Source organism: Triturus cristatus, chromosome 8 (assembly GCF_964204655.1).
Source record: "Triturus cristatus chromosome 8, aTriCri1.1, whole genome shotgun sequence".
Lineage (NCBI taxonomy): Eukaryota > Metazoa > Chordata > Amphibia > Caudata > Salamandridae > Triturus > Triturus cristatus.
The window spans coordinates 997,869,886-997,896,946 of record NC_140591.1 but is presented as its reverse complement, the minus strand read 5'-3'; the positions used below and the strand labels follow the sequence as shown (position 1 = coordinate 997,896,946).

Here is a 27,061-nt window from a genome sequence, read left to right as displayed (position 1 = left end):
AAAAAATCAGACCACACTGTGACTGCCACAACAATGGGGAACAGTTCCAAAAAGGCAATATTTCTCGTCAGCCCACTTGAATGCCAAGCCTCCGGCCACTCGTCCTGGTACCAGTGTGGTCCCAAAACTGCCCCAAAGCCAACACTACCAGCAGCATCTGTGAACAATCCCAAGGCTTCACTGGTAACTGACGGCGTTGGCCAAATTAATTTCCCTTTAAAATCACGCAGAAACTCGCGCCATATCCTCAAATCCTGCGAGAATGCTTGTACCTTGTCCAGTGGCAACCTGCACTCACCCATCACCATGTCGATCTCAATCCCTAAGAACGCCATGCACGTAGCCCGGCCCGCCGTCTTACCTGGTGCCAGGGGTACCCCAAACTCCTCAAACATTGGCACTAGATCCTCCAAGTCCCGCCCACAGACTCCCGAAGATGACGGGCCCATTACCATGAAGTCATCCAAATAATGTACAATATCCGCGTGACCCGTTCTAAAGGTGAACAATCAATGCAGCATAGAGCTGAAAAGCTCAAAATACTTGTATGACACTGCACAGCCCATTGGCATACATTTGTCATAGAAATATTAGCCCCTGAATTGGAAACCCAGCAAATGATAATCATCAGGGTGTACTGCAATGAGTTGGAAAGCTAACTCAATGTCGGTCTTTGCCATAAAGGCGTTTGGGCCAAGACTGCGCAATTTTTCCAGTGCTGCATCAAATGAAGAATAAGTCACGGAGAAAAGAGAAGGGTCTAATGCATCATTGACTGAGGCACCCTTAGGTGCAGATAAACTGTGTATCATTCGCAACTGGCTTGGGTCTTTTTTAGGCACAACCCCTAGTGGTAAGCACACATAGTCAGGCCATGGAGGAGTCGTGAAAGGGCCCGCTATACTACCTAGCGTGTCTTCCTTTTCAAATTTTTAAGGCTACAACAGTGGAATGGGTGCGTGCAGACAGGTTCTCACAATGCAAAACAGGGGGTACCCCCTGAGCAGGTATGCGAAAGCCTATGGAAAAACCTTGGTAGAGCAATTGGGCTGCGTTTCTATTGGGATACTGATTCAGCCGAAATACCAGTCTCTCAACCGCTATCGGGGTGGGCAACGTCCTATTGGGATGATGTCTTGGGGTCCCTCCCTTTATCTTTGGATTTCTTAACACATTTGAATTCAGGATGGGATGGGTCACCGCAGAAGGAACAGGCGTGTTTAAATTTACACGATCCAGCCGGCCATGTACAGATTTTTCTATTAAATGCCCAACAAGACCCCTTTTTCTTGCCTGATCCCCATTGTGTAAGAAAGGACTGCTTCATTGGTGTCTTGTTATTCACACTCTCTAACCAAACATTCACCTCTGTCTGATCCCAACTAATCTCAGGATCCTCTTTTTTAGCCCATCTGAAATCCCTGTCATATTCTAACCATGCCATACCCCCATACATGGCATGTGCTTTCAAATTCTTAATGGAATAAAATATCATTGGCGCAGCCCACTCAGGCCTCTTCCCTAGCATTACCGTCGCAAATGCATTAAAACCAAACAGCCAATTAGTGATTGACTCCCCTACTTTCGTGTTTTTCTCCTTGGATGAGCTATCTTTCCCTTCCTTCTCCTTGGCCTCTACCTCCCTCCTTTTAGACCTTATTAGCGAGAATATGTCGATGAACTCGCCCTTCCAGATTTTCTCCTTTACATCGGCTGGGACGTGAGATGCTAATTTTCCAGGTTTGGAAAGCAATGTATCCTGGCCCCCCAGGGCTCCCCCTCCACCACTGATATTTTTGTCCGCGGTCTCTGACACCTTACCTGTTGGGGCAACTGTGGCTGTATTGGATTGAGAAGGGGCCTACTGACCCGCTGACCGAAGGGCTGCGCTAGTGCCTTCCTTCTCCAGAGCCCTGGCCATGAGTTCTATCTGTTTCTGCAATTCACTCACTGTGCTTCCAAAGTTTGGCGTGGGTGCCCACAGCGCCACTGAGGAGCCACTAACCTGACCTCCAGTCATTGGCGCCGCCAACTGCGTTAATAGGGATGCCATTGAGGCAAGTATGCTTGTTGTTATACCCTGGGACATACCTGCCGACCCCCCCTCCCGGGGATCACTGACGTTGGCACAGGTACCGACGCTGATGGTGCGCTCCAGTTGCCCCCCCTACACCTAAATTCTGGAAACTTGCAGCAGGCGCCTGCACCGCAGAATATGAGGGGACTGCCCTCCCCACTCGGCAGGGCAGCCTGACCCCCTGGTTTCCTAGCCGAGGAGCTTTGATTTGAGGGCGCAAGCGGCAGCAACGGGCAACGAATATCAGCCAACACTGAACCCACATCTGTAGAACCGGGTACCACCTACTGCACCTCAGCCGGAAGCATAAGCGGAGCCGGATTGCCGGGTGGACCCTGAGTACCCTCACCTGAGGTAGACTGTCCCTCTTGCCCGGTCCCACTGTTCGGCCTGACCACTTCACTCCCCTTACTCCCGGCTTTCACCTTACTGGGGCATGTCTTCGCCTTCTTTTGTACCGGTGGAAATGCTGCCCGATGGGGCACGTTGGTCCTGCGGGTGTGATCCTCCCACCCCCGGTGCTGGCTCCGGATCTTGTATCAGCCCTGCTGGTTCCTCATCCATATCCTCCCCATAGCCTAATTTAGCCAGTACCAATTTAAGTAACTGAGCCAACCCTGGGTCACTGTCTTTCCGTTTACCAATTCTTCCCCCTTTCGCAGGCATGATTCACAGAACCAAAGTGTACTGAGCAGTGCGAAAGTAAGGAAAGTCTTACCCCAGGCGTGCAGCTTGCCCGCTGGTTAGCGTTGTAAGCTCCTAAAACGCTGAGCTAACCTCAATGCCTCTTAATTAAATAGATAACGGTAGGAATCAGGTAGGGCTGCACCAATTGGAAATGAGAAGGGCGAAAGGTACCAAATCCCAATACACGCTAAACAATTTAAAATACTGCTACGCTCACCAAAAAGGAAGTTGGGGAGGGGACGGGAAACCTTTCCCGAGCACACCTCTACTGTGCGCCTCCCGATCTCTGTACTGGTCAGCTGAAGGAGGAGGAGGCGGGGGGTGGGTCACTGTACCACAGCCCCCTTTCGTATGCAACTTTTTTTTTTAAACTCCCGTGACTGCACACCGCAAAGATCAAAGGCCTCCCTCCCCTTACCTCCATGTGCCAGGAGCGCACCAACCAAAAACCTCCTGCGGAGAGCACACCGCTAGCCCCGCTACTCGTGCTCGCTGCCGGAGACCAGAACCGCCACCAGGGCCTATCCTGGGCTGGGTGAGTAACCTCGAGTCTGAGCGGTCCCTTTCCAGCGACTGTGTCTCCAACCAAGGTTCCCGGTCCAGTGTCTCCAACCAGAGTTTGAACTGTGAGTGCCAGGCATCGTCCTCATTGGCCACTTCAGACCGACGTCCACCACGTGCAAAACAAAGAAAAAGAAGGGAAGCTCTGACGTGATTCACAGACGATCCACTGCCCACGGGAAGGGAAAAGAGGATAGGGGATAGAGAATAGAGAATAGAAGGTTATCTTTGACCTCCTAAATCACCATAAGGGTTGTTTGGACAGGTACAGGGTGCCACTTTAATTAGTGGACAGCATATACCAGGCCAACTTCTCACACAATCATTTACATTTCACGCCCAAAGAGGCACCTTTAGCCTGTTAAAACGTCTGCTTTCGGACTCAGTCACTTTTTTTAAGCTCAGATTTTTTTAGCGTGGCAAAGTTGCAGACTGTACCAAAGAGGACTTCACGAAGCCAGACACTGTATCCATGAGGTCCCGCTGAATCGGGTTTCCTGCTGTGGAGAACTTCTAATCGGGATCAACCTGAATCTGTGGTCCAGCAGTAATGCACCTTCCTCAGTTCGGCTTGGCAGGTTAGTCCCACTTCTCTGCCAAGTTCTCAGAGCAAAAAGTAGGCAAAATGTTTTTTAGTCCCAGGCTTCCAGAAATGTCAGAAGCCAGCTAAGAGTCCAGGACCTTGAGGACAGCACTTGGGATCAAGACTCACTCCAGCAGAGACCAGCTGCAGGGTCTTGGGCAGGTCCAGTTGGAAGTGGTCAGCTGGGAATGCAGGAAAAACAGCCTGTTGAAACGCATTGTGTTCCTGTTGCGCAAACAGAAGGTCAGCCTTATGACCCTTGTAGTCCACTAAAATGAGGGTACTGAGGATGCCACATTTATGCCCAGTGCCGGTTTGTGTGTGGGGGAAACTCCTTGCCACTCCCTAACCCATGGGTTAAAAGTTCCTTGGGGTGATTGTACTCTGTTTCTGCAGCACCTCCTTTGTGTTTTAATATAAGCTACCCCACAGCGCCCCTCTTTACCTAAATCCAACATGGTGGAAATCTCCTTCCCCTGCTTAGAGCTCCCTGTGCTCACCCAAAGGTATGTCTATGATAGTGGGTAAACCCTCCTTTGTGGCCACTCCAAACCAATTCTGGGGAAACTCCCCCTCCCACTGGGTTTGGACCCAAGCTGACTTGGAACACAAGGGAGACTGACCTAGGTGTGCGCAACATCTGCCAGTGGAAAGGTAGGCACCTTCGAAGCCCAAGAAGGGGCTGGCACAACACCCTAAGCCATCCTGCTCAAGGAAGAAAAACCCCTTCCCACACCCAAGCCTTCTGTATACAGTCTGGGAGCAAATTTGATCATTTTGCACAAAATTAGGCAACATTTTCAACAAAGGTTATTTGTTCTAAATTTAGTGCAGACTGATCGAGCGGCACTGTAATACACGGTGTACCCAAGTCTCTCAGGAATTTTTGATCTGCGCTACTGTAAAAACTATTTAATGGAATTAAACCATCATGCCATTAGGATATATCTTAACCATGATTCTATTCTCCCCCAGCCAATCTGCAACAGCACAACATAACATAAAACTCTACAATATGACAACAAATAATGCAGCAACACAATACAAACAACATGACATAACACAAAATACAGTATAACTCCACCACACCGCATTACAATAATCAACAAAACTGTAGTAATGATAATAAATCATACTTACATTGCACACTTAATGGTTTGTTTCATTTGTAGACAATGATAACAAGGGTCAATCATTACACTATTTTATTGGTAGTGGTTTTTATCAAAAATGAAGAGCTGATGGGGCCTTCCAGATGATAAACAGATTTCGAAACGGATACATTAGTCCATCGATCTATCTTACCAGCAAACAACATAACTCAGAATCCCAAACTCACCTCACATCAAAACGGCAAAACTTTAAACAATACAAATGCAATGCAACAACACGCCACATAGCAACATAACATAGCAACACATCCTCCTCCTCTGCATGGTTGAAACTTGGCTCCTGCAAACATGAGTCTGGGACTCTTCCCCCCCAACCCCATGGCTTGCCCAAGGAAGGAATGAACTTCTCCCCACCAAAGGAGTATGGATAAGGGAACTCAACTGAGGGCCGGGTGTGGACTGATCAGCCTCTCCGGTCTGAGGCAATTCCAGGGACTTGAGCATTTTTCTGTCAACACTGTGGGAGAGGAGAGATCCCTGTTTCCTGACCGTAGACCTATGAGGATAAATGTACCCCCCCTTGCTTTCACACAGTCACAGGGTAGGACAGAATGTGTCCTCATTGGAGGTGACGTAGCATTGTGTTCCCAACTCTCCAACCACGGTCAAGTCAGAGGTAATGGTAAGATGCCTGCTCTCAGTCTTGGACTAACTAAAATAACATGGGAAATAGTCTAATAGGAACAGTTTGTATTTTTTTGTATAGAAGTAGATACAAAAAGTAAACCTGACAGCAAACCCTCATATTATAAAGAGATCAAGACGTAAACAGTACATAGTTGAAATTATATGAAACTGTTCTCTGAAAAGAAAAGGAGAAGATGGATAATCAATTATCTCAATTACACAGGGGAAAATTACTATTATTTCACTTTAATGCAGTGTGCCGAATGTGAAGCACATAGAAAATTAAAGATTTTTTTTTCTTTTCTAAAGAGAACTTTTTTTCAGCATTCTAGAGAGTACGTGCCTGCAAGCCTGTTTTTAGCATTTAACGATTGTCAATAAAGAAACAAGCCCGGTAAACCAGGGTATACTAGATATAACTAAACAATGTACTAAATAAATATTACAATTAAAACAGGAGTACTACTACTTGGGAAAGAGTATATTTTGGTAAATTAAAACGGCCCAGTGAAATATGTTGTGGTTAAAGCCTACCATAAACTCAACATCTGATTCCCCCAAACAGCATAATTTAAATTGACACCAGCAACAATAGCAGACTATAAAACCTTTAAACTAGGCTATTTTTTGCTATCTATTAAAACCATACTTCACAGCCTGCAATGCAATGCTTATGACCTTGAACATGACATCATGGATGACCTCACTTATATTACGTATGAGATTGTCAATTACATCATTGCTAATCGCATCACATATGCCATCCACAAAACCATTGTCGCTAACATCACTGTTGACAATGTATAGGGCATTCTTTGACCTTCCTCTGAGTTTTTTCATACTTGTATCCCATTCCGTCCATTAGGTAAGGCATTTGGCTTAGACAAGTGACTGGTAGACAATTGGCTTGACTTATAGCCATGGCCTGTAATAAGTCTGCCTCGCAAGTGGATTGCCAGCTCAGAGTGTGCCCTTGGGCCATTGCCTGCACTGGTGTTTCCTCCCCACACCAGTTAGGCACAGGCTTTAGATACCGTCTCTTGCTTGTTTCTTCTCCAGCACACACTTTAGTAGCATCCATTGAGTGTGAGACTAAGCATGTACATGTCTGCCATTTCCTGTGCCCTCTCACTCTGGCACAACACGCATTGTACATGGTCTTTGGCTACATTATGCTCACTTTCTGTTATCCCTAGGATCCACTTCCCCAACCTCAGAACTCACCTTCTGTCCCTAGTCTTTGTGAACTAATGACACTTCCATGAGTTTCCCGGAGCCTCCCTGCCCAACTATTTGAGCATTATGAGGTCATGCACCTCATTTTTGGGTGGCTGGTCCCTTTTGGAGGGCCTTCGGACCCAATGGATTTCCACCTGCAGGTTTGCCCTCGGCGCCAGTCGGGCAATCAGGATCCGCTAGTGTATCCGGATCGGCCCTGGCTGTGACTTTGCCACCTCCTTAAAGGTCTGTTTAAATGGCATCATCCCCATCGTGTTTCCGAACTCCAATACGGATCCATACCAGTGCTGGATGACGCCCAGAGGATTTGATTTGGAGACAGAGCCTTATATTCCTGAAAGGCCGTGTGAGGAACATGAATGGAGGGGATCTGCAGAGAGTTGGTTGCGCAAATGCTGCCTATGGTCTTGGAGGAGGCCTTAGCCATACTCTCCCAAATTATTTCTGAGGGAAGAAATGAAGCAAAGTTCACTTTTCACTGCAGAGTGGATACCACAGACTCACTGGGCAGAGCCATTGCTTATATAGTGGGACAACTGGCTTTTCACAGGATGTCATCCCTTATGGACATGCCCTTTGAATGCACTCTGCTCTTTGGCGATAAGGCGGATTTGGTGCTTGAGTGTTTTTTGGATGGCTGGGCCACCGCTAGGTCGCTGGGGTTCACCATTGCCTCACGACGACCACAATCCGCCTTCACCTCCTTCTGTGCCTATGGTAGGAACTATCAGCTGCATCCTTTCATCCCTAGCCATTACGACCAACAGGTAACTCAGTCCTTTGTTGCCGCATATGCGCCGTCCACAAACCACATAGGATCAAAGGCCAGAGTTCTACCCAGTCCATTCCTCAGGCAGCCTCAGCCTCAAAGCCCCTTTAATAAGCCCTCACAACACCAAGGGCACTCCAGTTTGGACCTAGCCATATGCAAATCAGTCTTGACCCTGTGCCCCATGGGAACAGTCCAGCCCGAACTGCCAGGCCAGGTCCTCCCTGGACTGGAAACAAGCATCCTAGGACCAGTTTCGGGGTATCACCCCTCCTCAGCCAGGATAGCTTGATTCCAGTGGCATGGAGAGCACGGGACTCACGTCTGAGCATACCCGTCCCACTCGGGGTGACAAATGCAAAAAGAACTGTTGATGGACAGAATGCAGAACAATGTCATACATTTACCCCAGTACAGAGATCTGGGCCTAAATCCATCGTTTTTTTGCTCACCATGCCACTCCAGTTTGGACTCAGCCATATGCAAATCAGTCTTGACACTGTGCCCCATGGGAACAGTCCAGCCCAAACTGCCAGGCCAGGTCCTCCCTGGACTGGAAACAAGCATCCTAGGACCGGTTTCGGGGTTTCACCCCTCTTCGGCCAGGATAGCTTGATTCCAGTGGCATGGAGAGCACAGGACTCACGTCTGAGCATACCCGTCCCGCTCGGGGTGACAAATACAAAAAGAACTGTTGATGGACAGAATGCAGATCAATGTCATACATTCACCCCAGTACAGAGATCTGGGCCTAAATACATCGTTTTTTTTGCTCACCATGCCACTCCAGTTTGGACCCAGCCATATGCAAATCAGTCTTGACCCTGTGCCCCATGGGAACAGTCCAGCATGAGCTGCCAGGCCAGGTCCTCCCTGGACTAGAAACAAGCATCCTCGGACCGGACTAAGTGCGCCAGGTATGCCCAGACGTGGGTCCTGGGCTCACGGTGCCACTGGAATCAAGCTATCCTGGCTGAAGAGGGGTGAAACCTCAAAACCGGTCCTAGGATGCTTGTTTCCGGTCCAGGGAGGACCTGCCTTGGCAGTTCGGGCTGGACTGTTCCCATGAGGCACAGGGTCAAGACTGATTTGCATATGGCCAGGTCTAAACTGGGGTAGCATGGTGAGCAAAAGAATGATGGATTTAACCCAGATCTCTTGACTGGGGTGAATGTTTTGATTTGTTCTGCATTCCGTCCATCAATTTTGTGTCTTTTCCAATGACGGACAATAGCATCAGACAAACGGGTGCTTCAGATTATCCGGCAGGGTTATGCCCTTCCTTTGAATAAACCCTGCCACCTTTGCCACTGTCCTTCAATCAGCTGACAGAGGACCACCTTTCATTCTTGCGACAAGAAGGACAAGATCTTCTGGCCAAAGGAGTGATTGAAAGGATGCTTCCCTCAGAAGTAGGTTGTGGTTGCTATTCACGCTACTTTCTGGTGCCATGAAAGATGGGGAGGCCTTTGTCCCGTTCTAGACCTTCGCCCTCCCAGCTGCTTCCTGAAAAATGAAACGTTCAAAATGCTCATTGTGGCTCAGGTTCTGTTTGCCTCTGGATCCCAGAGACAGGATGGTAGCACTGAACTTCCAGGACGCATATTTCCATATTCTCATTCTGCCAGCCCACAGATATTACCTGTGGTTCATGGTAGGTCAGGGGCATTTCTAATTCCCTGTGCTCCCCTTCATCCTCACCATTGCCCCTCGGGTGTTCACAAAGGTGATGGAGGTGGTCGCAGCCATCTGTGGAAGCTGGGGATTCCAGTCTTCCCCTACCTTGACGATTGGCTGTTGAAGGCGGGCTCGCGTCAGTCAGTCGTCTCCCACCTCTAGACTATGGTGGACCTCCTGCATTCACTGGGGTTCTCTTTCAACTAACCAAAGTCCCACCTGACTCCCTCTCAGACGATCCCTTTCATCGGTGCCATTCTGGACCCAGTGCAATTTTTATTTTTATTGTTTAAATATCTTTATTGGTATTTTTCCTTTTTTTGTTAATTGTGTAACAAATTGACATTTGCAAAAATAGCACATCTACACATACAAAAGCACATCGTGAAAATAGTTATCTTGATAGCATCGAGTTGCGGATAGTAAAAAAAAAAGCAATATGTAATAACTATTACGTCGTATATGCAGATGGCTAGTGATCGTAAAACACTGTATGCTACTTCCCGCTACCATCTGGGGTCCTATGCGATATCCGATTAACAAACAGTTGCGCCCTTTATATAATGAGTACATCTTATTACACCAGATGTCAACTATAGGTGTTTAGATTCAAACAGTTACTTGAGATTCAGGGGCTTTTATTGCAACTAATCGTATTCCGGGAGTATATGCAGATGAAATAACAGGATGAACCAATAAGACATATATAATAACCATACCTTCAAATTAACAATAAATAAAAATGGGGAAAAGAAAAAATTGCCATCACATTACAGCTGAAAGAATATACATAACATCACTAGGTCCACACATGCTCATCTCGACCTGGGCTCTGCAGCAGCTCTCCAACAGCAAAACCTTGGTCATGTGTGCCGAGGGGTTAGGAGGGCGATTGGCAGTCCACTACGCAACAACGTTGCAGTGTCCGTGAGTACAGTAATGACTCCAAGTATGGGAGCAATCAAGATTAGTTTAGGTATTGGCGGGAGGGGTATTTGTGTTATTTTCATCCATCCCATTTTTAAAGGTGGTGAAGATGTTATCCCAATATTGTGCAATGGGGTACTTTGGAAGTCCCGCCGTTTCCTCTCTATGTAATGTGATACTTTCCACCTGCGCCCAGACCATGAACGAACTCTCCCAGCTGATTGTTTCCGGGGGTGCACTGTGTTTCCATCTTTTCGTAATTAAGCGTTTTACTACTATTAACCCTAGATTCCAGAACCGAATCGTGACTCTGTTCTTTTTGGATCTGGCATTGAGCCCTAATATATGGACTTACCACGTGTGCGGCAGGGGGATTTCAGTGCAGCGTGCAAGTGTCGTGGCTACTGTCTGCCAATAGTTGTGTAAAGAGGCGCAAGACCACAACATATGGAGTAGGTCTGCATTTAGTTGCTGGCATCGAGGACATACAGATGTAGTGATGGTGAAGTATCTGTTTATATTATCGGGTGAGAGATATGCTATGTTTGAATCAGCTTAAATTTAGAGCTTCTCGGGATATATGTAGAACTAGCCAAGATGGCATTCCCCTCCTTCTCCGTCCAGGGTGCACCCCTGTTTTCTTCCCAGCGAATGCGGAGACTCAACATTGGTTGCAGTGTATGTGTAAGAAGAGCTGTCACTAGCCAGTGCACTATGTGGGAGCCCGTCCCCATGACATGTAGGTATTAAATTAACAGGTGCGTGGGCGGCTCAGTCGTCATGTCTCCCCAAGAGGCTGACAGGGCTCTGATCAAGGAGGTATGCAATAGAAATTGTCCTGCCGGCAGCCCACTGTCCCCTGCTAAGGCAGCAAAAGTAAGTAGCTTGCCATCTGAATATAGGTCACCCAGGGTATCCAATGACTAAGAGCTTCTTCGGAAGTACCAGCCCTCCCTCTGGGCATCCCCAGGAGTGGAAGTATTGGTTCGTATGGGAGTGTTGCCCGGGTGAGAAGTAGGCCTTTTTCTTTATTGAGTTTTATATAGCGCTGGCTAGACCCGAAGGTATCAGAGCGCTTTACATGAGGATTAAACAATGTTACAGCAAAAAATCAGTTACATTCGTTACTAGTGCATTGATGACATAGAAAAATTAAAAACTGATGGAGTAAGGAAGGGAAAAGGGGGAACAGTAGAGGGGATTGGGAGAATATTAGAAGGCAGAAGAAAGGCCATTGTGTGAAGAACAGTAGGGGACAGTAGAAGCAGAGGGGGGGAAAGGAGCCTCATGGTGATCATGCCCCTAGATGCGGGGGAGGGAAGGGAACGTAACGGGGAGATGTGGAAAAACAGTGTCCGATCTCCGGCTGGGTAGGTGCTGGCTGAGAGGGTGAATCCCAGGGCCCGACTCCTCTACAGCTACGTATGATAGCTCCACCGGGTATCAGCCAAAGGTTAAGCAGGCTCCGCGGTAAGTCCAAACAGTTGAAGATTCAGCCCAGTGGGCAACGTCATAGGTCCATTGAAAGTAGTGTAGAAGAGAGCTGGAAGTCCATATGGAGGAGAACAGCAGTGGAGAAAAAATGATGAGACCTATGTCCGGCTGGGTAGGTGATGGCTCTAGCGGTGAGCCGGAGCCAATCTCCCCTATAGCTGTTGATGCAGCTCCACCGGGAATCGGCCATGGTGCTCGTGCTCGGCCGGGATAGAATGAAGATCATGAAGTGTCCAAAGGTTTCGAGTCCGGAAACGGGAGAATGAAGAGGACAAGGATGGTAGGATAGGATATGGAGCTTGACTGCCATCTTATAGTCAGGCAAGTTAAGTCGGTTGATCCCTGTGATTCTGCGGCTGGGCTTGCCACTAGATCTGTGTTTCTTTAACTCTGCTATGCCTTTGAAGGTTAAGGTAGGACCTCCGATCTCAGGGCTAGCCAAGGTGGAGACGTCAGGGACGGAGAAATCCAGAACCCGGAAAAGGTATAAATGAATCTTGAATGCCACCAAATACGAGCGTTATTTCCCGTCAACAGGGGCCCCGCAGGGATCCGAAGGTACCTTCAGTGCTATACTCACCCACACTTGCAGTCCTTCATTCAGGCCCACAGTTCACTGGCAGCATCTTCAGTGCACTATTCTCCAGCGTTTTGGGGCTTATGGTAGACAGTCTACAACCTCCAGGTCCGCCCCCCCCGCCTGCAGTACATCCGGCCACCAGCCTTTGATGTGGGGGTCCTGCCAACAATAATCCCCTCAGCGCGAGTTCACCGATATATTCCACAATTAGGCCTCACCAAAGCTCGTCATGCACTGTGGGGGAGGGACGCCAAACTGAATTAAAAAGTAGGCCGTCAGGGTGTAGAAGGGCCGATTACTCCACATCGTCCCTACTTTATAACTCGCCCACCCTGCTCCTGTCGCGTCTCTGCCCCTCCTGCTCACTACCCGTCCTGCACCTCTACACTTCTGCTCTCTTCCTGTTTCTGCCCCTCTCTGACGCCTGTCTGCTACCTTTAATCACTTTCCACCCCGTTTGCCCTCACTGTCCTCCCCGCCTGCCCTTTACCTCTGCCCTGTTTCTGCCCCCGCTCCTCGTGCCCTGCCCCCGAGTGCTCGGACCTGCAGCTCAGCGGCAGCGCTCTCTCCACAGCCCAATGAAGCCTATCCTCCGTCCAGGGCTGTCCTAGACACCAAGAGCTGGGGGGTGTGTGTGAATGGGCGCGCACTTGGGGGCCTTTCACAAACAAAAGTGACACTCGGGAGGGAGAGCGTGGCGGTGGGGGCGGGGGTTAGGAAAGGCCAAAGTGAGAGCAGAGTCACCAGCAGCCCCCCATATCTCCGCAGAGATCACGCTGCCCACAGCCCACCCCTTCTGAGGAAAACACACACATACAACATGCACCAGGTCTGACCCGCAAGGGGCTGCTTTCCAACCCCCCAGAGCAGGGACCACTAGGGGGGCTGCCTGGGAAAACAAACAGGCCAAATGGGAGGATGTCTGAGAAAACGGGCTGTAGTGGGGGAGAGGGGCACCTACAAATCAAAACGGGATGGGGGCCGCCTCTCCTCTCCTCTCCTCTTCTACCGCCTCCTGCTCACGCCTCCTCGCCTGTAGCACTTGTATGCCAGTGCTAGGTGAAACTGAGATGGTCGCGGGGGCCTAGCGATGGGATGAAAGAAGTGACAGATTTGTGATTGGGTCCAGGGCCGCTGCAAATTTGCCGTGTCCTCCAATCCCTTGCCACCGGGGAACAACCTTTACAACGCAACTTTTACACCGCACTACCATTACAACGAAACTTTTACAACGCATGCGATGTTACAACGCATGCTTTTACAACGCAAGTCTTTACATCGACTTGCACTAGATGGCGTGCTAACATTAGAAATAGTGTCGTTTACTATCCAAACACCTTCCCTACTGCAACGTGGACTGGAGTTAGAATAGTAATTACACATTTCTAATGTCAGCACGCCATCTAGTGTATGTCGATGTAAAGACTTGCGTTGTAAAAGCATGCGTTGTAACATCGCATGCGTTGTAAAACTTTTGTTGTAACAGCATGCGTTGTAAAAGCATGCGTTGTAACGTCATACATCCCTTGCCACCAAGCCATCTCATCACCCACTGTAACTGTGCCGCTATATAGTACAGCTCCAGATTAGGGACTGCCAGTCCTCCCTGACTGACTGGGGCGTATAGTTTCCATAATGCTACACGAGGCCTGCCCTTGTTCCAGATTAAGACTCGCATCATACATTCCAGCGCGTGGAATATTCTAGTTGGGACATATACTGGAAGACTTGAGACATAATATAGAAGTTTTGGGAGGACGATCATCTTGATCAGGGCAATGCGGCTCATAACAGTCAGTGGGAGAGACTTTCAGAATTGTATCTGCGCCCTGACTGCTGATTTCGCCCTTGTTAAATTGCTGTCTAATAAATCTTCGGGTGTTTTGTATATAACCACGCAGGTAGTGAAACGTGGTAGAATACCACGGGAGAAGAGTGCCACCGAAAAGAACTTCAGTCTCGATCGCGTCGGTACTGAAGGGATAAACCCCCGATTTAGCCCAGTTGACCAGGAAACCGGACACTGCCTCAAAGGCTGCAAGTGCCTCCGCTATAGATGCCGGGATTTCATGAATATCTCAAACATACAAGAGTAGGTCATCAGCATAAAGGGAAACTGCATGTGCCCCGTCTCCTAAGTCAATGCCCCATGCCGCACTATCATTATGAAGTACCTCCACAAGCGGTTCCATGGCTAAGGAGAAGAGTAGCGGGACAGGGGGCAGCCCTGGCACGTCCCTCATCTGACCCGAATAGGCTCTAAGATTAGCTTGCCGGTCCTGACCCTAACTATAGGACATTGGTATAATAGCTGAACCATTCTCATTTGGTGATCGCCAAGATCATATTTACTGAGAACCGCTGCCAGATAGGGCCACCCCAAAGAGTCAAAAGCTTTCTCCAGGTCCAGCACCAGACAGCCGGATCGGGGCCATGTATGTGTCGCGCAGTGTTGAAGTCTGAACAGTCTACGAATGTTGAGCGATGTGCTCCTAGTGGGCACAAAACCATTTTGGTCTGAATGCACTAGAGTTTTCACAATGGGTGAGAGACGCGTCACAAGTATGGACGCAAATATCTTGCAGTCGGTGTTCAGTAGTGCTAAAGGGCGATAAGAGCCGAAGGACTCCGGATTCTTATTGGGTTTAAGTAGAGATACCAGTAAGGCCTCGTTTTGAGTATCCACAAGAGTGGATTTATCAATCGCGGTCTCAAACACTTTCAGCAGTTGCGGTACTGGGATGTGTGTGTACGCTTTGTAGAATTCCTTTGGTAGTCCATCCGGACCTGGCACCTTCCCGTTAGAGAGTGACAATATGTTATCTCGAACTTCCTCTTTCTGAGCACGTGTGGGGTGCGATAACGCTATCCCCTCCAGGTAGAGCTGCAGCTCCTCAGGTGTGGCCTGTGTGTGAGACTTATACAGGTCCCGATAAAACGCCTTGTGTATGTCCCATTGCGTATATGCTATGCCCCACCCCCGCCATACGAATCAACGTTATTGGAGCTGACAACTCGTTCTGACAGACAAGCCATGTCAGTAACTTCCCCGCCTTGTCCCCCATATGATGCGTCCGTGCCGAATGCTCTGCATAGTGAAGACATCTCAACCGCTGTAACAGTCGCGCACGTTCCTCTCTGTGGCAATCAAGCTGTCACGGGGTTCCCCTAGCTGCTTCCTACTCGCAGGATGCTAATTGTGACTCTAAGTTGGTGAGGTCTTTTTCTAACTGTGCTCAGATACCCGCCTGCGTTCCCAAACAATGTCCCCGTACATCCACTTTAAGAGCGTCCCACTCCAGCTGCGGCGTTGAGGCAGAGCCGGCATTTTCGTCAAAATATTGTGCCACAGTGGTGGCCAATAAGTCCCGGAAGGGTGCATCCAGTAGCGCATCCGACTGAAGCCGCCAAACTGGGATCGGTGGGATCCCTCCCTCTCATTCCAACTCCAACATGTGCGGGTTATGGTCTGAGTGCGTACGCCCCATATAGTGTGACCCTGTAACCCCGGGTAAGAGATCAGTGGTTATCATAAAGCGATCCAGCTGCATGAAGGCCATGCGCTCCCGAATAATAGGAGTATACCCTGTCCAGCGGGTTACGATGTCGCCAAGCATCTGTTAAGTGCCAGTGTGTTGCCCAGTTGTTCAGTGCTTTCATTGACGTGTGTGTGGCTGTACCAGGCAAGGGAGGAAAGGAGTGGTCCAATGAGACATCTAATACACTATTGTAATCACCGCCTTGTATCATATGAGTATCATGCCACATGGCCAGTTTGTGAGAAACTAGTTCAAACTAAGCAGCTTGGTCAGTATTAGGAGCATATAGTGAGGCGATGATCACAGGTCTGCCATCTAGGGTACCTTTGACAATGACATATCTACCCTCCATGTCAATACATGAGTCTACTACTCGAAAGGGGGTCCCTGGTCTAACCCACACCAGTACCCCCCATGCATACGCCGAGTATCCTGTAGCGTACAGTTGTCCCCTCCAGCGCCTATGTAAACGGGGCACCTCATGATATGAATAGATGTGGTATCATCGTGACGGGTCATGCAGACCCGCACGTTCCATATTCCTATCCTTATCGGGGCCATGGAGACTGAGAGAGAGAAACGCACAATGTCCCATCAGGCCAGAGGGTGAGGAGAGCCAATAGTGGACTTGCGCAAATACGTGCAGAGTTTTCGCCGCTATATGGATGGGATGAGTGGTCTGCATGTCGTGTGATGTGATGGATGGCAAAACAAACATTTAAACCATATATAATAAGAAATACCAAAAGGACGAGTGTACAACAGGCAACCGCCCAAACAAATAACAAAAGTAGCATACAGTCAACATCTGGGGGGGGGACCAATATGCACAGCAATGTACTAAATAGAAATAGCGTGGGATACATCTCCTCTGGCTACCTCGATTGCCCCGGCCCAACCCATATTTTCTGGGGTGCTACATCTATATCACAGCCAGGCAACCCTCCCCTAAAACTGGACAAAATTCTGGCTTGGTATGCTGCCAAATGCATTGATCCTTTGTCTGTACCCTTATCTGACATTCTCCTTTTTCCATTATCCCTCGCCCAGTAAGGACTTGCTGTAGGCACAGTTAATGGGTAACTTTCAGCCATCAAGGCTTTCTTGCGATTGCCCGATCAACCCTCCCTGGTCAAGTCACCAGTTGCAACACAATTTCTGAAAGGTTTACAACACGTTATCTGGAGGTTTACAAAACGTTTCCTCCCACCCCTTTCATTATGCCCCAATGGAGCCTTCATTTAGTTCTCACTTTCTTGATGTGCTTACCTTTTGAACCCATGCACAGCTGACCTCTAAAACCACTCACCATCAAAACAGTCTTTTTAGTGACAATTACATCTGCCAGGGGGGTTAGTAAGTTGCAGGTGCTTTCAGTCAATTCTCTACATACTACCTTCTTCCCAGACAAGCTGGCCCTTCAGTTCTGTGCCTCCTTCCTGCCCATGGTTGCAACAACTTTTCACGTCAGACAGACCATCACATTGCCTACTTTCTTTGCTCAGTCTCCAAAATAAGAGGAGAGACTCCTCCGCCTGGATCCAAAAAGGGTGTTATTGTATATTATTCGAAAATCATTTCCTATGGTGCTGACATTCTTTTCTCATGGGGCAAGGATGAACCTTTTCCGGGTGAAAAAATGTGAGCTTGTTTAACACGCGCCTTTCAATGGCTGACACACCATCAAATGCAGTGCTGAAAAGATGGAGATACTCTTTTTTGGTACAAGGACACAAGAACCCTGGCAATCCTTTTAGCTGGAGGATGCTTCCCCTCCACTACGTAAGCCTAGTTTGGACAAGAATTTAGGTATTAAGTTTGAATGAGAGATGTATTTTCTATCTCAGCTCAATGCAGTGGTAGGAGCTTGTTTTGGTCTGTTGCTTGTGTTAAGGTTTCTTCACTGCCTCTCTTTTTCAGCAAGGAAACAGGTAGTCCAGGCTTTGATAACATCTAGGCTAGATTACTGTAAAACTTTGTACCTGGGCCTTCCTGACTACATGATTAGTAAGCTGTAGGTGGTTTAAAAGGCAGCAGCCCGGTTGCTCCTTGGCCTGTCTTTAAGAACACATTTCTCTATATCTAAGGGAACTGCACTGGATTCCATTAAGGAAGAGGATCTTTGTTAAGACCTTGCTGCTTGTACATAGGCCGCTCCATCAGTCTGATGCAGGCTATCTCAGAGCAAGAATTTGCTTTAATGTCCCGGTCAGACGCCTGCGGTCTACACTTTTTTGGCCAAAGTACTTAGGATTCGGCTGTCCAACTCAGGTGGCAGGTCCTTCTCCTTCTTAGGTCCCTTAATTTGGAACAAACTCCCTCTGGAGTTACTGGACTATTCTGCCACTTGGCTCTTTATTCAAGAGTAATAGTGAGGTCTCTTAGATAAGTCCACACCTGTGTTGCGTAGCACCACGACACTCCCAGGAGTAATAGTGCACTCTATAAATGACATTTACATTACATTTCTTTACTAGAGGCCTTCGGGTGGACGATCAAGTCTTTGTGGGATTTGTTGTAGCAAAGAAAGGAAGAACAGTGGAAAAGAGAACTATCTTCAGATGGTTGTTCTTCTACATCAAATATCTGCTATGCACTGACCAAGAAGCAACCACCTGAGGGTTTGCTGGCTCATCGCTGCACATGTTTTCCAAACACTACTGCCTAGACAGTCAGTACTGGCGTGATGGGCATTTCACCCGCAGACCCATCTAGGGGGAAAGATTGGTTTGGTATATATTCTAAGGTAAGTCGTCTGTGGCTAGATGTCTTTATCAGATTAATAAATCACTTACCCTTTGGTAACACTTTATCTAGCATCAAATTCCTCATCAACCCTTCCATCCCCCCTGTTCTGCAAACTGGTATTTCTACCCCAAGAGGTCTTTGAGGACTCGCTTTGGAACGCTGGTCTTATACCTTAATATGGCTTTGTGCTTCTGGAGCAGAAAAAATGTGAAACTGAGGTCAGCGCGCTGGAGTGGTGTCTATATAGGCAACGAACAATTGGCAACAAACAATTGACTTCCGGCACCAACAATGCTACGCAGAGCCAAATGACGCCAACTACTGGCATGCAGGGGTACTGCTCAGGAAAATTTCTGGATACAGTCTAATGCTTGGGGAATATTCTAAGGTAATGAATTTGCGGCTAGAGTCTCAACCAGCTAAAGCATTACAGAAGGTACGTAAAATTTTTGTTCAGCTCTGTCCCCCATACCTCCAGCATCCGCAGCCACAAGACCCCCTATGTTTGTCCTTGCTAGTACACAGCTACCCTGTCAGAGCCAGGACCTGATGTTTCCTCCAAGGGTGTCCAGCCATCTCTTCAGTCAAATATTTTCCTCCGAATTGTACATCAGGACTACTCCCCCACCAATTGCTTTTCAGAGACAGATGTGGTCACAGCACATCGTCAGAGTTCAGGGATACCAGTATTCCCTATCTCGAATGGCTCCACGCAGTTGTCAACCATCTTCAGATAATGACGAACTTCCTGACAATGTTGGGGTTCACTAACAATGTGTCGAAGACACACAGCATTCATAGATGCTTCCGTTCATCGAAGCCATTCTAACTATGGTATAGTTTTGTGTCTTTCCCCGGAGTGGAGAGTCCATGGCATTCTGGCTAAGATCCCAGTATTTCAGCTGTGCCCTTCATCTCAGTGCAAATGTATTTAAAGGTTACAGGGATTGTTTCCCTCCTTCATTCTGCTGGTCAACTATGCCAGATAGCACATGCGGGCTCTGCAGTGGGACCTCGAATCCAAGTGGACACAGCACCAGGGTAATCTGTCATATTGAACCAGATTTCAGAGGAGACTGCAAAAGATCTGCATTGGTGGCTACTGGAATGCAATTGGGTGAGTGGCAGGCCCTCTCCCTACCCCACCCAGATTTGACAGTGTGGACGAATGCATCACTTGTGAGTTGGGGAGGCCATCTGGTAGAGGTGGGGATCAGAGAAGTCTGATCTACAGTGCAGGCTTGAATCCACATCAATTTGTTGGAGTTAAGGGTGATTTGTTTGGTGTTGAAGGCCTTCCTGCCCACCACCAAAAGGAGGCTGGTACAGGTACTCACGGACAACACCACTGCCATACAGAGCTGCTACAAGCAAGGCGGGTTGGGGGCTTGGGTACTCTGCCAGGATGCTCTACACCTCTGGAAGTGGTTAGACTACCATGAAATTTCTCTAGTGGTGAACCATCTGGTGAGAATTTTAAACACCAGGACAAACAAACTTACCTGACAGTGCTTAATGGATCACAAATAGCATTTATTTTAGGAGGTGGCGCAGGGTGTCTTCCATTAATTTGAAGAACTCTTGCTCGATCTTTTTGCTATTGCGTAGAACGCGCAATGTTGGCGCTCTTGCATACTGGAGTTTCCAAGGCAGCTCTGTGTCAGAGATACATTCCGTCTTGAGTAGAGCTCAGGGATCCTGTGTGCCTTCCTGTCGCTGAATCTCCTGACCCAAACTCCAAAGAAGATCAGGAATGCCAGGGCCTAAGCCATCCTAGTGACACTGGAATTGGCCAGAATAGTGATACCATGAACTCCTTGGCTTGAGTATCTGTCCTCCAATCAAGTAGCTGTTTCGAAAGGATCCTTCTGTCACAGCAGCAGGGCCTGCACAATTTGAAACTCCATGCTTAGAGATTGAGCAGTGGCAGTTGAACTTCAACCTTCTTTCTGAGTTTGCTGATGTCCTTTTGGGTCCGATGCACCCCTCTACAAAATTGGTGTACGCCAGTCATTGGTACAAATTTGTGGCTTGGTGTGGTAGCAGACAGATTGAGCCATTACAAGCCAAGTTGACTGAAGTTTTGTTGTTTAAATTGCGCTTGTCTCACCAAGGACTTGCTTTGTGCACTAATAAAGGCTATTTCACTGCTCTTTGTGGCTGCCACATCATCCTTCTTTATTTAAACCCCCTGTGTGATGACAATATTTTTAACTTTGTAACATTTATTTCCACAAATACCCTTTGTGGTACCACAGTGGCACCTGAACTTGATGTGCACCCTTTTTGAGCTGCTGTACAGTTGTCCACTGAAGCTTCTAAACAGTCTTTCTCATTGCCATAACATCGGCTAGGCATGTGAGCGAACGGTAGGCTCTTTCTGTCAAACCCCCTTATCCACCATTATTTCGAGGTAAGTTTGTGTTGAGGATCCCAGCTTCATTTCTACCGAAGGGCAGGCTATCACCCATCCAGCATTCTTTGCCCCACTTCTTCCCTCTACAGAGAGACTTCATTGTGTAGATCCTAATAGAGCACTAAGCTTTACTGATAGCACCAATGAACGCAGGTTGGACTGTCAGCTCTTTGTGGTATTCTCCAGAGCAAAGAATATCAAGGCAGTGAAAAAATGTACCATCTCATGATGGATGTTAAATGCATGCAGATCTGCTACATACTGGTTAACAAGCAGCCTCTAACTTACGCTAGCTAGCAGAGGGGGGCACCTGTTCTGGACATTTGTCAGGCAGCTATGTGGGCATTGGTACATATATTCACAAAGCATTACTGCCTTAACAGTAAGGGCAATTTTGCTAGCTAGGTCCTACAGGACTTTTTGTTCTGAGCCAGATCATACACCCACCACTTGGGGAGGAAATGCAATAGTATCAGTTCACAAGGTAAGGAATCTGCTGTTAGAAGTATTCATCAGAAGAACAATTTACTTTAGGAATGATCTTTCTGGTTGATACTCTAACTCAGTGGTTCCCAAAATGTGCGCCGTGGCTCCCGGGGGAGCCGTCAAACCTAGCCAGGGGAGCCGCACACCAAGCACTTTAATGCATTTAATGTGGAAGGGTCTGTTGGCTTCATTTAAACTGATTAGACTTAAACACATGATGTCGATGATTTGTAAGTGATATACATAAAGCTGTAAATGTAGTGCTTAGTTAATGGCATGTCGAGGGAGATGACCCCCATATCTCACTGGATCCCCACTTTCCAACACTACCAAAGTAAGCGGAAGATACCTGGTTTATTTTGTTAGACTCGTTAATAGTTTCGTTTTTTTCCAAATGCATTTTACACCATTGCAAGTTCTCTGGAAAGTACATTTAACCTGTCTATCAAGTATTGACATTTGTACTTAAATCGTAGGTACTTTCAGTACACATTTCTTTCAGTACACACACATTTCCAGACAGGCCTGCTCTCTCCTTCAGCACAGGGAAGTAAAACACAATATATGGCATAGTGGCAACATTTGGAAGCAAGAAAGAGGGACATTTAAAAAAAAGATCAGAGGAATTTATTTTATTTGAATTGATTTGGAGGCAATTTTAGGGAGGAGACAGCAAAAATAAAGCTTTATGTGGTTTGATCAATCATGAGTCACCCTGCTGAGATAGGTGTGTTGGCACGTATGACATGGGTAGAAATGGAAGTGCATGCAAATATTCTTCAAGCACAGAAACACTTTGGCACTGGGGCCTACATGCATAGGGGTGTTATCTAGCACTGTAAGCGGGATAAAAAAGTTTGAGAGGGTACTCTAAAAACGGCATGGGCAAAGAAGTGGAACTGGGAATATTTTATTAGAGACGACGCCTTAGTAATACGAAACACCCTGCGTATATGATTATAATACCTTCATCTGCTTCATCCCAATTATTTTCAGGGAGAAAAATGCAAGCACTCCCGAGGCCAGGCTTACACCCACTCCACCCTCCAAAAAAAGTAACAGTGGGGAGCCACGGGCAATGGCCAACATGTCAAGGGAGCCATAGGTCAAAAAAGTTTGGGAACCACTGCTCTAACTGCAGATTCCTTGCTGAGCCTCCCACCTCCACATTCTGTTATCTGGGCTCTTTTTCTATATAAAAAGGTCCCAATTAAGATATCTGCACAGAGGTCGTGCCAATCTGCTGATAGGTTCTGAGTGTGAGAGTGCGGACAGCCTACGAAAGCAGCTGACGCCAGCACGCATGGGTGCCACTTAAATGAGCCTCCGTTTTTCACTTCCAGAGCACACCAACTTCAGCATGGAGCAACACAGTGCCACCTACCGGCATACAGGAGTACTGCTTTAAATGTTTGGGAACCAGTTTGACACCTGGGGGAGTAATGTTTGGTTAGTTAGAGTACTCACCATAAAGATGGTTACCAAAGGTAAGTAACTTTTTCTACATGTTTATTGTACAAGTGAGGCTATGTGCTCATGTCACTGGACTGCTGCTGGCAGAGCCCTTTATTTTTAGGAGGAGGGAACACCTTCGCTGACATGTTGCCATCGGACTTCGGATGGACATCTATCGGTTTCTTTTACATGTTGTAATTGGAGGAAGGACTATCGCTATAGGTTAAAAGATTTTAGAGACATTGATACAGGACTGCAGTGGTGCTATTCACTTGAAAAATAAATATGGACTATGCGTTGGTCTTCCAAGTTTGTCTTCAGGACTTTTGGATTAAACTTTAGCAATTTTGGATAACTATTTCAAAGAGTTGAGCAGTGACAATGGAAACAAGTACAAAGTGATTTATTTTAAATACTTGCTATAGGTGCATTAATGGGCAGTGTAATGCTTTGTTGTCGTTGTACGATTGTTCCAATTAGGTGCCTTTTTAGCCAGTTATGATCGGTTTACTAAAATGGACCAAGCAATACAGCAAGCAATGTCTCTGCTTGTCATTGCTTTTCACATGACGCGGGCCTGTGCTTCATGACTCAACGAGGGGAGCAATAGGGTCAATTTTCTGTGCCCAATTAGTGCATTCGAGCATGTCTGTTATATTTTGTCTTCATTATCCACAGGGACAGCCCATTATCATAATCATTTCACATTGCTTGCTGTGGTTCGTTGGCTGTACAAAGTTTTTAATCTTCTGTCCAATACATCACAGATTGAGAAATCTTATCTCGACGACAAGAAGCATTGACAAAGCCACCAGAGCAGCCTTCGAGGTGTCGCCAGAGCAGCCTTCGAGGTGTCGTATTTAAACACTGGAATGCACAAATGCTTTTTGCATACACTGGCAAATTAATTGGCTTTAAAAAGCAAACACAAGGAGATGATGGACGGAGCGCTGAAACTTTTCAGACACTCACCCCCAGTCACAGATCTGGGTTGAATCCATCATCATTCTTTAGCTCACTTTGCCACCCCAGTTCAAACCCAGCCATATGCAAATCAGTCTTGACCCTGTGCCTCATGGGAACAGTCCAGCTGAACTGCCAAGCCATGTATTCCCTGGACTGGAAACAAGCATCCTGGGACCGGTTTTGGGGTAACACCCCTCATCGGTCAGGCTAGCTTGAATCCAGTGGCAAAGTGAGCAAGGGAGTCGGGACCCATGTCTGGGCATACCCTGCCAACTTAGGGTGAACAAACAAACCCAAGGAGAATTAATTGGCTTTGCAAATGCTTGTGTTTTCCTTGTATGCATATATTTTTTTTTACTCAGGTTTTGGTGTCAAGCATTTCAAATAATTCATTGTCGTACAACGCGCTGTAATTGGCTACATTATGTTGTTGTCATTATTTGTATGCTGAGGATTGCTCAAATATTAACGGAAACTCTTCTCTGGTTGCTTGCAGCTCTGAAGCGTGATGAACTTTAGCACCGGATGCGCGCGCCTGAACCCTACAGTGATTTGCACAACTGACGTTTCCACACTCTCCGAAAACCTCTGTTTTATAAAAGAATAATGGAACTATAAATAAGGACATTGTTTTATTTTTTTTGTCTCAGCCTTTTGTAAAATGAGCTCTCGTAATCAAAATGCAGTGCACTGGGTCAACGTGGTTTACAGTCAATGTTTTGTTATGTTTCACTTTGTTTATGTTAGTATCATGGTTCCTTATGTCTTCTTTAAAATGTTATCTGTTGAAGTGTAGGTTATATTTTTAAAATGATGTGGTCGCTGGACATTTAAGAACAATTGTATATAATGAATCGGCATAAAATGTGTGGGCCAACCAGGAAAACCGCCAAAGAAAACCAGAGGAAGCAAGTCCAAAAGCCATACCGTCATCCTGCCCTTCGCCTGCACGCAGGAGCAGCAAGTTAGCCGTGGCATTAATTTATTAACTCTGTGATTGGCGCTTGCGCTCTGGGTGGCGCAGTTCGAAAAATATGAGCGCGTCCTTTCAGGCTGCGCTGTCTGTGGGCATGCGCAAACCTTTTGAGTTACATGTTTGTGACTGCTGTGCTGTGAAGACTATCAGGGACGCTTTTCGGCGAAAACCTGTTTTATGGTATAGCTCTATATTTTATTCACATACCATTCGAGCAATAGTTGAGCGAGTAACCTAAGATTGGATTTCCCTTTTCATGCGTTTACCTACGTACCTCTGCCGTGCATGCTGTGGTGGGTTGCACATGAAAAGCTACACGCAGATAATAAAACCTGGCGCTGAGTTTCATGGCTGTGTCTTTTCCGCCCTCTTTCATTGCACTGAATTAGAAGCGCCTCATTGTACACCAGCGCTAATTAATGTCGGCATATATTGTGCGACTAAATGCTGAAGTTCTGTTGAGTAACTCAAGGAGAGTAAAACTAAGCATATCATTTCTTATTTCTATGCCAATCCCAACCCTTTTTATCCCAACTAGGCACATTTACAACTACACGTGTTTTTGGTGCTTCTTTCCTCAAAAGGGTAGCAGTTTTGGCATACAAATAATTAATTTAGATTGAAGTGTGACTGGGTCTTTTTTGCATATTACATAGTAAGAGTTGCACTTTGGCAACAGAAAGTCTCTCTTGACTAGCAGGAGGTGCACACACTATACTGTAGTACACCAGTGAAATATCTGGTTTATCTAATTCACTACACAAAGTGGGTAAAACACAACTAATGTCCGTCCAGTTTACGACTACCACACTTGTAATCTGTTCCCCGAAATATTTATGGTCTTGCATATTAATGGATTTCAAACTGTTTTGTTTCTTTCATAATATTGTTTGGATTATTGGAATATGTGTACGGGTATAATTTAGTTCTCACATATACGTTTGGCAGAAGTCAATTTGAATAAACTCTCTGGGTTGTGGCAAGCCAATAAAATGTTCTTAGGAATTGAATTTTCCTAGCCTGTCTGTTGTTTGTAATCATTTTACGTCAATTTGAATAAACTCTCTGGGTTGTGGCAAGCCAATAAAATGTTCTAAGGAATTGACTTTTCCTAGCCTGTCTGTTGTTTGTAATAATTTTACCAATACTGCCACAATTTTGACATCATTTCCTTTTTATTCTCACTAGTGGCTCTTGTTTCTGGGCCACGCTCAGCCAGCACCGGGGCTTATGACTGTCTGCTACATGGTAGTGGGGTCAGCCAATTTAGGTACGAGCACAACAACGTCTGTTTGTTATTTGCCCCCAAAGTCATTCTTATAGCTTTAGGGCCCTGTAATAGTATGAATTGTCACACTTTTAAGAGTGTGATAATCAGTATTCTGTTGGTGCTGTCATTGGCAGTGCTGCCAGGGGCAATGGATGGTGCAAGCTCTAGTGTCCTCCTGTCGAGGGCCCCAGCACTAAGATTTTTCAAATTAAGCACTGGCCACGCTTCTTCAGTGTGATAATCCCTTCCACTTTTCAAGCCCTACTCATTTGTTAATATATCCTTTTCCAATGGATACTTCTACCTGCAGATTTCTCACCATGGGAATATTCTCCAGATGTCAGATTGGATCCAGAAATTTTAAAGCAGGACTCCTGAATGCCGGTAGGTAGTGTCGTGCAGCCCTGAGCCAATGTCGTTCCTCTCTAGAACTGAAGAGCAGAGCCATATATAAGCACCACCCATACAAGCTGACATCAGTTCCTTTCTTTCCAAGTCTCCAGATGCAGGCCCAGAGCTTCTACTTGGTCTTTTGACTGATTATTGCTCATACAGAGGGAAATGTCCTCTCCTAAAACAACCGGGATTAAACTGTATAGGGACTGCCACAAACAGATGTCTGCAACGGACCATCACAAAGTCTGTTTGTGGCGCCTGTGGTCAGAGACAACTCCACTGTGTGCAACGTTGCACCCAAATGAGTCCGAAGGGCATAGAGGACTGTGAGGCCAAACTTTACATTGCCAAACACAAGAAGACTCCACACCATGACTAGTTGATGACTCAGAGGCTCATGGGGTTGTTGGCCTCAA

At 46.9% G+C, this 27,061-nt stretch overlaps 1 protein-coding gene across 2 annotated transcripts in view; it reads left to right on the top strand.

Moving 5' to 3' along the window:
• Positions 1-26,084, top strand: part of UGGT2 (UDP-glucose glycoprotein glucosyltransferase 2) — a 1,472,699-nt gene extending 1,446,615 nt beyond the window's left edge. For both annotated transcript variants that reach the window (XM_085622547.1, XM_085622546.1), the window contains one exon: positions 24,500-26,084. In XM_085622547.1, coding sequence (XP_085478673.1) covers positions 24,500-24,522 — 23 coding nt within the window. In that variant the 3' untranslated portion in view covers positions 24,523-26,084. The remainder of the gene's footprint in view (positions 1-24,499) is intronic.
• Positions 26,085-27,061: the final 977 nt, after the last annotated feature.